The sequence below is a fragment of the Takifugu rubripes genome, chromosome 11 (genome assembly GCF_901000725.2).
Source record: "Takifugu rubripes chromosome 11, fTakRub1.2, whole genome shotgun sequence".
Classification (NCBI taxonomy): domain Eukaryota; kingdom Metazoa; phylum Chordata; class Actinopteri; order Tetraodontiformes; family Tetraodontidae; genus Takifugu; species Takifugu rubripes.
Genome location: NC_042295.1, coordinates 4582204 through 4594032, shown reverse-complemented (window position 1 = coordinate 4594032; position 11829 = coordinate 4582204). Strand labels below are relative to the sequence as shown.

Below are 11829 nucleotides of genomic sequence, written 5' to 3'. Positions count from 1 at the left end.
TGAATTGGTCACAAGTCTCTTTGCAGAGCCGAGTGTTGTGTTTTCTGTCAATCATTGATCATGCAAAGTGGGGAGTGGTTTAGGTGTGAGGATGATGAGCTGTGCAACGGTGGGGGGAGACGAATCTCAGCAGGTGACAGGAGAACCGTTGCTTCATATCAGCGTTATTATAAACACTAAATGGTTGAAGCTTCTCTAGAAGGAATTGGTTCCATTTTATCCATCTGTAAACTGCCAAATATCCTCTTGAACAGGAAATGTCCACCAATCTGGTAGGTGTCTACACGACTCGAACTTTCTTTGTTGTTGAGAGATTTGTGGGCAATATTTTTCTCCCAGTATCAGGATATGCCTCCTTTCATCCACGGAGACCACAAGATGAAAACACTGAGCCGCTTGGACGTCAGACCTCAGTATGTTCATCACCTGGCCCCCAAACCTCCGGCTGAGGCCAACCAGAGTGCCCCAAAACACAAAGGTAGAGCTGCTCTATACTGGCTCCACTGCTCTTTTTTGTCTTTGGGGCCAAATGTAAAGACAACCTTGGTGTGAAAACCACAGATTGGAAGCAGATGTGTGTGAAGCGGAGTGTGACCTCTGTGATCTCCCTGCTCATCCTGCTGCTGCTGGCTGGAATTCTCCTGGCTTATTACTGTGAGTTCAGGCTCCATCTCATCTGTCAGGATTTCAGATATTCCCCACCTCCACGTGGAAGCAGCCCACAGAGCTGATACTTGGGTAACTGGTGGTATCTTTGGCTCTATCTCATTTCCTAGTTTCCTCCACCTGCATCCATGGGCTGCAGTGTGGTGACAGCAGCTGTGTGTGGGCATCCCAGTGGTGTGATGGAGTCGAGGACTGTCCTGCCGGCCAGGATGAAGCCAACTGTGGTATTTTTCTTCTTCTACTCTGAATCTCCCCATTTTACCCAGGATATTATGGCTTAAGATGCCGATCACATGTCTGAAAGCAAAGATTTGATATCAGTTGTAGAATATTTAACTCCTTTGTTTATGCCACTGATCAATGAGGGCTGCATCTTGATCTTGCTGAGTGAGTGAATGTTTCTGCTCGTCCTCAGTGAGGCTCCATGGCTCCGGCTTCGTGCTACAGGTCTATGGGTCCGGTGGGTGGAGGAATGTGTGCTCTCGGGGCTGGAGTGCCCAGCATGGCAGGGCCAGCTGCCTGGAGATGGGCTACAGCAGGTCAGCGGCTCATCCTGGACTATTCTGATCACTCAAGTGTTGACAGAAGATGACGTCCACCATGTGCTTCCATAGAGGCACCTTTTTCCAGTCAGGCCAACAGCGGGTGACCTCTGAAGGTGGATTCTTCCAGCTGAAGTCTGACTTCTACCCTGAAGCTTCCATCCTGCAGCAGTTTGTTCTGACGTAGGGAGAGAATTGACCTTCACTGATTATCCTCAGCACTACAGCCTCATGAAGCTGCTTCCAACTGAAATGCCTGTTTGCTTTTTCCCCGACAGCAACAGTTGTCCTGATGACAGCGTGGTGACACTGCAGTGCACTGGTACGTTCAAGCACGTCACCTTTGTCACAACACAGACAGACGGGAAATGCTCAGAGTCTGTTTTAGTGCGTTTATGCTGATGCGGCTGTTTTTCTGCCCTCAGATTGTGGCAGAGGTGTGAACTCCAGCAGGCCCTCAGCAGGGACGTGGCCTTGGCAGGTCAGCCTGCAGCTGGCTGGGTCTCACTATTGTGGGGGAGCAATAGTCTCCCCCTACTGGCTGGTGACTGCAGCACACTGTGTACTCAGGTGAGGTCTTCACGCCTGGTCTGGTCTGGCCCAGCTTATACCTACATGTACCTGGAGCCTCCTCAGTTTCTGTCCCACAGGGATCCCAGACCTGCAGCCTGGACTGTTTACGCTGCAACAGTGAATCCGTTAGACACTCTGTTCACTCCTGCACACTTTGTGAGCCACATCGTGATCCATGAAGGCTACAACAGTCTCACACACACAGGTGACATCGCTCTGATGAGGCTTAAAAAACCCCTGGATTTCACAGGTAGCGCTGTCTCGGTAGATCATTTATCTGACGCTGTTAAATGCTCTATTTGCTCTTTATACCTCCTCCAGGGACCAGAAGATGTGACTGACCTGTTTTCTCTCTTTTAGACAGCAACATTGGCCCTGTGTGCCTCCCAAACATTGGCCTAAACATCACTGACCAACAACACAGCTGGATCACACAGCTGAGCGGTTCTGGAGATGCAGGTGAGACCGTTGACACACGTTTATGGAGCAATAATGCTAACCATCAGGGTGAAAAGAGCAGCCTCATTTCCTCCCAGGGTCTGGCTTTCTCTACCTGAAAGGGGTTCAGGTCTCCATCATGGATAGTGTGGAGTGTAACAGGTCCTCCCAGTACAGAGGCAGGATATCACAGGACATGCTGTGTGCCAGAGGGACAGATGAAGCTGTCTGTCAAGTAAGACAAACCAGCGCATGTTTGAAACATTTGGATTCACCATTAACATGTTGACAGCTCATCATTACGTTTGTTTTTATGGACAGATTTAGAAATTCTTTCCTCAAATCCTCATTTTAAATCATCGGTCAGAGACAATAATTTAGTCTTGGAAATTATTATTGTGCTGCTGTAGATGTTCCTCTTCATTCGCCCTATGAGACTCTCTTACAAACCTGGTGTCTTGTTCACCATTGTTCCCAGTAATCAGGGGTGATGGTTAGTCCTCCTCATAGCACTGTCAGACATGTTTTATTTGTACTTAGATCATGACAGGACATGCAGCCAGTTAAAGGTTGGAATGAATGTAAAAATTAATTTAAAAAATAAAAATGAACTTTTTGTCAGGCCGATAGTGGCAGCCCTCTGGTGACCCTGAAGAATGGAGTTTGGTGGCTCACTGGGGACACAATCTGGGGGGACAAATGCACTGAGCACAACATTGGTGTCCATAGCAACATCAGCTACTTTCAGGCCTGGATACACCAACAAATGAAGGTAAGCTATCCTGAGATGAAGCAGCAGTAGTCAAATATAAAGTTTTATGTCAGACCTGAAAACCTTTGTTGAATTTACAGGATCATGATGCTATTTCTGTTTCATATTTTCATCTTTGTATTTACAGAAGCATCAAAATGACTGAGGTCTATATCAAAGATGAATTTTCCGACGTAAAAAAAATCATCACCTTTTATTAATCTTGATTTTGATGTTTCTCATTGTTGCAGAATTTATGTTAACACATTTATCTCTATATTTCTGTTAAATATCTGAAAAAAAATCCAGTTGTTAATAAAACTGTTATCCCATATTTTACCACTGGGTGGCGCCAAAGTACGCTTAATTCCTGAGTTAATCTGACATAAGAAACCCATTTATTCACACATTAAAAATGATTTACATCCTTCATTTGGTCACTGCATTACAGTTATAGCCCAGAAAAACACAAATAAATGGACATTTAAAAACTTGAACCATGTGCAACGATCGATACTTGTTTTGTAATGTGGTACGGGTGTATAAAGCAGTGAAAAATGGAGTTCAGAGCAGACTTCCAACCTTTGGCTTTTAAATAGTTCAAAATATTCAGCCTATTAAAGAACTGACCACATTTAATGATGCTAATACTGCTGTCATATTTAAACACACATTTGGATGTTTGCAGATGGCCTAAATCAATAAAACCTTTGCTTAGCAAATTAAGTTCAGATCACATATTCGTGAAGTCATTTTAATACATCTGATCAAATTAAAGGAAAGTGCAATCCAGAAAAGTCTACCAAGGCCACTGAGACATTTCCAATACAGTGAGACTACTCGTGGCGCTACACACCCCTCAGAAAGTCCCTCTGGTCCACCTTCAACCTGCAAAACACATGTGTCAAACAAGGCTTTACTGCCGAAGGCAGAGAGAGATGTTGTGAGGGGAATCTGCGGATCACTGAGAAGGGCCCCTCACTGAGGAATGTCCTGAAGGGGCTTCACGCGCCACCACAACATCTCACACATTTGCTGCCGTGACATTAATTATCAGACATCTTTGGTTGGCGGACCTTTGTCAGATATGAATAAAGGAGTCTGAAGTGGTTGCTGAGCTCCATGGGGCTCAGTACCAGGCTGATGCTCCACATGTTGGATGATTCCTCAGCCACAAAATGAGAAATTATCAGCGTTTTGGAGTAGTGGTGAATGGGACAAGAAGCTTGTTTGATGGAGAACTATATTCTTAAGGAGGGAGGTTATGTGCAGCTGTTTATGAAGAAAGCTGGGAATAAATGAGCATTTGATGGTTGTGACATGCATCACTTCCACTCCTGACTTGCTGTCTTTGTGCCCCGGAGACAGAAATCAGCCCCAGCAGCTCCCCTCAACAGGAAGCTGCCACAGCCTGCTGCAGAAGGTGGGCTTTCACAGAGGCGTGTCACTGTCTGCTTCAGGCAAAGCCTGGGATGGCTCCGCCCCTGTTGGCAGCCCCCATGCGCCGCTCTCCTTCCCATTCACCCTCTCTCTTCTCAGTCACTTTATACGGTGGCGGACCAGCGAAGACTCGTCTGTTATCTCCCCAAAGCTGTTCCTGCGTCGGCACGGCACCACCAGTAGCAGCAGCAGCACGATGAGAACCAGCGCGCAGACAGCAATCAGAGCGTAGGAAATCACCCACAGGACAGGCTCGTTCCGCACACCACCGGAGCAGTTGGACGCCACATCTGCTGCTGAGAAAGGCCCAGCGATCTCTGAGAGGGGCAGCCCAGCGCTCACTGCAGACAGACACATGCACACGGGGGTCACACCAGCACAGGCGGCTGGAGGGCAAGAACTTTACAATAAAGGCAGACATCAAAGCACTGATACATCGAAGACATCATGCCTGCATCTGAGCAACCAGAGGAGCATCACCAGCAACAATGTAGAAACAATGTTAACATGGCGTTCAGGCATCTGACCTGCACAGTTGCTTAGAGCGAAGCCCAGCCTCCGCTGAGCGCGGTCGAAGACCACGTAGAAACCTTCCATCACAGTTGCACCGATCACCAAACCATTGACCGACGAGGACACCCCGAAACGGAAGCAGTCCAATGTTCCGTCTACGTCGGTGATTTGCTGGATGTAAAGCTGTGAGGAGACGGTCACACTGAATAGAGGAAGGCAGAGAGGTGAGGATAGGGCTGTCCTGGAGCTCAGTCCAGTGGTACCTGCGGCAGAATGGTGAGACGAAAGGACTGGCTGCTGTTGGTGGCCCTAAGATAAAGGGATAGCTTTGGGAAGAACCTCCAGGGCGTCTCCCCTTTCATCCAGCACGCCAGTTTGGTGCCGTCCCAGAACCCTGAAGAAAACTCCTGAATCTGACACAGATGAGAGAGATCAGCTTCCTTCTACGCTTCTCTGTTCCATCTGTGGGGGCGGAACCGTACCAGCGAGCTGCGAGTGATGGCGGTAACCAGCGCATTGAAGACGTTGACGGGCAGACGCAGCAAGGTGGTCCCACTGTCAACGATGGCCTTATCTGTGTTGTACTGAGAGGAGGAGGAAAAGACAGTGTTTCTGTCCTGCTGTGATCATCCAGTGGAGCTTCTACTGTGGTTCTACACTCACCTCTTTACAGTCCAACTCTAGGTTCTGGTTTCCAACCTCCAACTTTAGAACCTCCACCTGGTAGTACCACTCTTCCACAATGGGGGTGTACCACACTGGGCCAGTGTACAGAGTTGATTCAGTCCCTCCCATGATCTGAGGAGATGCATGCACGGGCACGCACGCACGCACGCACACACGCACGCACGCACGCACACACACACACACACACACACACCTTCATGAGCTGCTCTTTAACCACAACATCTCCTTAGTGGAGTTACTGCGATCATAAACTGGTCTGTTTGCTCCAGTATTGACTCTTTTATTGGCTCCACTTCAGGTCCAATAAATGAACAAAGATACACACAAAATAATAGAAACCTACTTGGTGAGGACATAAAATCACAAGTCAGAACAAAATTATATGTTCATGTGACGAGTCATCTGACCAGGACCCCCCCTGCCAGAACTCACAAGACTGCCTCCTGCCGCGTCCACGGTGCTGCTGGCTGACAGTCCAGCTCCACACATCTGCAGGGAAAAGATGTCTGGGATTCCGAGTTGCTGCACCAATGAGTCAAAGAAGGGCGTCACAGATGGGTCTGGCTGTGGGGGAAAATGGATGGGGGAAGGGGGACAGGAGAGAGAAGGGAGAGAGACAGGAGGGAGACGGAAGAGACGGGAGACGTTTACAGCTATTAAATTAGCGCTGAGAATTTGTGTGATTATGGTCAGATTAATGCACGTGTGCGTGCTAAACCAGTTCAAACTGGGAGTCAGACCATCTGGGCAGGAACCAGATAAACCAGCAAAAACAAGTCGTCCTCACCCGAGCCAGCAGGGGGTAGGCCAGTCCCAGTATTCCCTGCCAGTTAATGTCAGGGAGGAAAAAGCCTTCAGAGGACAAGATGGCAGCGATGTTGATGGGGAAAGTCCCATTTGGACCCTCAGGGATGGAGACAAGGTCCATGCCCAGTTCACCGTTCCAGTTTCCTTGTGTGTAGCGGACAGCCACGCCCTGCCCAGTATACTGGTAGCTACTGGAGCTGCTCAGGATGAGAGGGGAAGACGCACAACCAGAAGCTTTCATCAGCTTGTTTATCATAAATGAAGGAAAAAGAGCCTACAGGAGGACAGAACTGTTATTACATAGTTATTACACATTCGTGTCACTTCCATTCTTAAGAAAATCCCAGAAAAGAGATTTTTACTTCCTACATTTTATTAATATATATTTCCTCTTCTTGAGAATTTGTTAAATGGAAAGTAGTTCTGCTGGGAACCAGCTGAGTGAACTGGTTTTACTGTGGATGTGTGGAACTCACAGAGCTGTGTTGAAGAAGTGTGTGATGAAGGGGTGTGGAGCTGCCGCCACAGCAAAGTTACTGCTGCCTGTGTCTACCAGGATGTTCATCTGCAACACACACACACAGGTGCTCAAAGCACACACCCACACAGGTGCTCACCACGCACGCACACGCGCACACGCACACGCACACACACACACACACACACACACACACACACACACGGGTGTGTCCTCCCTCCTTTGTCACATGTGCACACCTGCAGCTCTGATGGGACAGTCAGCCATGACAGCATGGAGCAGCTGCTGCCATCCTGTGACCACGCAGAAGGAGGACTCATTTACAGACGATTTTCCAGGCACTAACCTAACGAGCATTCTGACAGACAACCATCATACAAGGATGTAACCTGAAGACCATCTGATGACCCAGCACAAGTGGCTGTTTGGCCAGGTCACATGACCCACTTCAATTACCCAGCGTCACCCACTGACTATGCACAACTGGCCAGTCACAAATATTTCAACACCAGCTGTATCGCCACTGGTCACAACAGCAGGAAGGAGGAAAGAAACTGACTTCCTCAAACCTTTGAGCTTCTCACACCGACAACATTCAAGAAGACTTCCCTCTTTTTAAAATCACATTTATTACCAACCAGTTGGGTTGGACACACTGACTGGGAATAAGAAACAAACCGAGGTAAGGAATTAAACACCAGAAGAGTAAAAGCTGCTCAGGAACCAGAATCCATCTGCAGGAGATTCTGGTTCCTCCACAGGTGCTGGTGCTGACAGATGTGACTGTTAAATGCTGGTTTCAACCCCACAACCCTGTAGTCACACCATTTTACCGGGTGTATGGCCCAACATTTAAAGGGATATTTGCTCAAACACATCCTTGTTTATCCTCTTTCACATAGTGGTATTTGTAGACAGGAAGTCAGCAGACCACAGGATCTCTACAGCTGTTCTTACAGGAAATGCATGAAATCAAAGAATTTGTGAAAATACGAGCTGTTTTCTTTTACCAAAGGTACCTTTGGGGTTAAGGGCCAGACACTGAAATGGCCCCGTGGACAACATTGTCCGTGTTTCCGTCTCAGCTCCCAGGAACTTTATGCAAATCAGCCTAATAAAATCTTCCATTCAGAGGCTCTGTGGTTTTTATGGTGTTTTTCAGACATCATTTGGGTTCTCAGCTGCTCCCAGACATCTTTAGACCTGGCTCTCATTTCAACTCCTCTGCTCACACTGATTGGACAATGTAAAATCTAAAAGGACCAAAGACCCAGATACTTTTGTTGGTCTGCTTCTTTGACCAGACATGCCAGAAAACCAAAACATAATAAATCAACTATTTAGCCTCCAGGTAGACGTGACTGAATACTAAAGGAAATTGAAAACAACTGGCAAATATTCAGACACCACCAGCAATAAGAACGTTGTTTAACTGGACATGGTGGTTTCTAACCTGGGTCCTAACCAGCATCGGCTCAGCAGAACTCTGGTCCATACTCACAAGTACAACAGCAGCTATTGTATCCATGACAACAGGTCAGCTAGAAGTTTACAAGAGGCAAAATGTAAAACCCTAAAGCACAAGCAGTAAGAGTAAACTCAGCAGGTGCTGATTAGCACTGGGGTAAAGCTGTGGGGAAACTGGGATGTGCTCAACACAAGACAATGACAAGGCCTGCGGAGAGACCAGGCTCCGGCCTCCTTAACCTGAGAACAACTGCTCAGTGACAGAGTTAAACAGGTCCATATAAACACTGGTGATGCCAAACCTTAAATCTACAACAGCAAAATATTTCTGTGGGTAGGGGAGAGGTTGTGATCACTTATTTTAATCACTTCATTTAAGACAAAAAGAGCTGCAGTTAACAATGCCAAAGTGTCCAGAAATATTCCAGAGGGAACTGTTGGTGCAGCTCTGTAGTAGCTCTTTGCTCCCTGGGAGCCTCATAATCCCCATCAGCTGCTGCTAAGAAAGAGCTCCTCACACACAACATCATGTGAGTGCATGTGAGGGAGGCCTTCAGACGACATGCAGAGCCAGGGGCCCAAAGGCAGCATCCAGCCTTGGACATCCAGGACAGCAGCCTGTCCGGCCGCGTCCTTCACAAAGAGGGCACCCTGGATCCAACATGAAGATAACACATCCAGAGGACAAAGGGGGACATTTAAGATAGTAGTAATATTGTAATTTTATACAGTTCAAACAAAAAGAAGCATGTTGGTTTCAAAGCATATTACCTTCTGGCCGGGAGTACCGATAGACAACTCTATATAGTAGCCTCTGCCAGAGTCCCCCTTCAAGTTATTCACCATGTCCAGAAAGTTGACCGTCCCGGTCGGGTCGGAGGCCAGAGACAGGCCGCTTCCATCAGCCGTCAAGGCGACCTGCCGCAGAGCCACCAGACCCACCGCTGAGGAGAAGTTAAAGTTCCCGGAGAACAATCTGAGAGGGACCAAAATGCTCCCGTCCGAAACACTGAGACAGAAACTGAGAGCCAGTAGAGCGGCCGGAGGAGCCATGACGAGATCTGGAGCCGCTGTAGTAGGAAAAGTTCCTCTTAGAGGTCGAGACTTATGGTTTCAGTTTAGCCATGATGGAAACGCCTGCGTCACAGCCAGAACCGACTTCTTGACAGCCCAACACCGCACGACCGACTCGCCGACCGCTGAAAACTTGCAAAAGTTTGGCCTCCGACACCCACCATCAAGCTAACTGGTCTAAGGAGTTAAAAGCCTTTCACAATAAAGGAACCGCGTAATGCAAACGCCACGGAAATAAGAATCACTGGTTTTGACTTGGATAATGCAGCTGCGACGCAGGATCAAAGAGATAAATCAAACATAAGACGGCTGATGTGAGGAAAATTTGTGTACTTATGCGAATAATCATTTCCACGGCTGCGATAACAAGCCTTTTACTTTGAAGGCACGATCTCTCGCACTGTCATGTTTATCCGTTTGCCGTTGCAGAAAAAACTCTTGAGTGAAACATGTTTGAGTGAACATAATTAGTAACGCGAAATAAACACTAATATAAATACTGTGTAAAATATTACATTAAACAAAGTGAAGGCTTTTGCTGAGTTTATATCTAAATTAGCCATCTAGTGAAATGGGACAACAAGCATAAGAAGGATGTGTCTGCTGTGTCTCCAACACTGTGTCTCTACTGCCGTGTCTCTCCTGCTTTGTCTCCACTGCCGTGTCTATCCTGTTGTGTCTCTATACTGCTGTGTCTCCATTGCTGTGTCTCTACTGCTGTGTCTCCTCGGCTCTAATGCTATGTTGCTGTGTCTCTATGGTGTCTCTCCTGCTGTGTCTCAACTGCACTGTCTCTCCCGCTGTGTCGCTCTTGCTGTGTCTCTACTGTGTCTTTACTGCTGTGTCTCCACTACTGTGTCTCCACAGTGTCTCTCCTGTTGTGTCTCCACTGCTGTGTCTCCCCTGCTGTGTCTCTCCTGCTGTGTCTCCATGCTGTGTCTCTACTGTTGTCTTCACTGCTGTGTTTCTCCTGCTGTGTCTCCATGCTGTGTCTCTACTGTTGTCTTCACTGCTGTGTTTCTCCTGCCGTGTCTCCACTACTGTGTCTCTATGGCCGTGTCTCCACTGCCGTGTCTCTCTGTGTCTCTACTGCTGTGTCTCCACGCTGTGTCCTGCTATGTCTCTACTGTTGTCTCCACTGCTGTGTCTCTTCTGTTTCTCTACTGTTCAGTGCCACAATGAGAGCAGGCGTCCTGTATAGAAGCGTCCTCCATGTGTGAACTTGAGAGTCACATGTGCTGCTTGTCTTTTCCAGCCTTGACGGTCTGATTGGCCACATCCTGGCAGCACAGGAAGGAATGCCTGTTCCTCTTCCTGTGTGAGCTTGGCGTCTCTGTCCTCGGGCTGCCTGCTCCACACAGAAAACCACTGTCTGACTCTGAAATTCCCCATGAATCCATGTTCACAGCCCATCCATCTTCCCTCCTTGAGGTTATCACCATAGTAACAATAACCTGAATAATGCGGAGAAATACTGAGACCACAAACAGTTGGTTCTGCTCTATCACTTCTCATGCTCGGTGTCTTGTGACCCATTTAAGCACAATTTCTGTTTCTTCTTCTCTGTGACTTGGAGACATTTTCTTGGCCTTAGAGCAAAAGACAAAAATAAAAGTCAGAGCACCAAGGAATGCCCCCTGTGTCCTCTGGTCCATCACGTGTGTCCTTCCTCTGCATCTTCACCCCACTTATCTGGTTGTGGACCTGAATTCTCCTGAAAGCTGCTGCAGGTGTGGAATGAAGTTGAGTATTCCATGTGGATCAGGGTGGTACACACACAGCACACACACACGCAAACACAGACACACACATGGGCACATATGTAAAAACCCTCTCTCCCCCTCTACTCCAGCTCTCTCTTTCTACCTCTTGTGATTTGAGCCTCTGTTGTGATTTGATGCTCTGTTGTGATTTGACCCCCCGCCTGTCGTAGTTTGAGCCTCTGTCATGTTTTGATCCCCTGTTGTAGTTTGGCTTCCTGTCATGGTTTGAGCCCCTGTCGTGGTTTGATCCCCTGTTGTGGTTTGAGCCTCTGTTATGGTTTGAGCCTCTGTCGTGGTTTGAGCCCCTGTTGCAGTTTGGCTCCCTGTCCTGGTTTGAGCCTCTGTCAAAGTTTGATCCCCTGTTGTAGTTTGGCTTCTTGTCGTTGTTTGATCCCCTATCATAGTTTGAGCCTCTGTCATGGTTTGAGCCTCTGTCATGGTTTGACCGCCTGTCGTAGTTTCAGCCTCTGTCATGTTTTGATTCCCTGTTGTAGTTTGGCCCCCTGTCGTGGTTTGAGCCCCTGTTGTAGTTTGGCTTCCTGTCATGGTTTGATCCCCTGTCGTGGTTCGATCCCCTGTCGTGGTTCGAGCCTATGTCATGGTTTGAGCCCCTGTCGTAGTTTGAGCCCC

The 11829-nt window shown here is 47.8% G+C and overlaps 2 protein-coding genes across 5 annotated transcripts; one reads left to right on the top strand and one right to left on the bottom strand.

The window, feature by feature from the left end:
* The first annotated feature begins 76 nt into the window (after nucleotides 1–76).
* LOC115251401 (transmembrane protease serine 2-like) lies at nucleotides 77–3304 on the top strand. Of its 3 annotated transcripts, XM_029843464.1 has the most exons (13): nucleotides 77–272; nucleotides 340–478; nucleotides 562–654; nucleotides 777–890; nucleotides 1082–1205; nucleotides 1281–1391; nucleotides 1487–1530; nucleotides 1634–1778; nucleotides 1859–2031; nucleotides 2142–2240; nucleotides 2318–2454; nucleotides 2842–2991; nucleotides 3119–3304. In XM_029843464.1, the coding sequence occupies exons 1-13, from the start codon at nucleotides 258–260 to the stop codon at nucleotides 3134–3136; spliced, it is 1362 nt and encodes a 453-aa protein (XP_029699324.1). In that variant the 5' UTR covers nucleotides 77–257; the 3' UTR covers nucleotides 3137–3304. The 3 variants fall into 3 exon arrangements, with proteins under 3 accessions (XP_029699324.1, XP_029699325.1, XP_029699323.1); XM_029843465.1 differs by lacking the exon at nucleotides 3119–3304 and having other exon boundaries at nucleotides 1859–1986; nucleotides 2842–3112; XM_029843463.1 differs by lacking the exon at nucleotides 3119–3304 and having other exon boundaries at nucleotides 2842–3112.
* Nucleotides 3305–3345: 41 nt separating this feature from the next.
* Nucleotides 3346–9618, bottom strand: bace2 (beta-secretase 2). 2 transcript variants are annotated; one of them, XM_011608264.2, is made up of 9 exons: nucleotides 9134–9618; nucleotides 6894–6982; nucleotides 6398–6614; nucleotides 6043–6174; nucleotides 5587–5721; nucleotides 5406–5507; nucleotides 5187–5330; nucleotides 4938–5106; nucleotides 3346–4751 (listed from the first exon to the last, which is right to left on the bottom strand). In XM_011608264.2, exons 1-9 carry the CDS (start codon nucleotides 9413–9415, stop codon nucleotides 4510–4512), a joined length of 1512 nt encoding a protein of 503 aa, XP_011606566.1. In that variant the 5' UTR covers nucleotides 9416–9618; the 3' UTR covers nucleotides 3346–4509. The 2 variants fall into 2 exon arrangements, with proteins under 2 accessions (XP_011606566.1, XP_003968354.1); XM_003968305.3 differs by having other exon boundaries at nucleotides 5187–5336; nucleotides 9134–9617.
* Between the last annotated feature and the right edge of the window lie 2211 nt (nucleotides 9619–11829).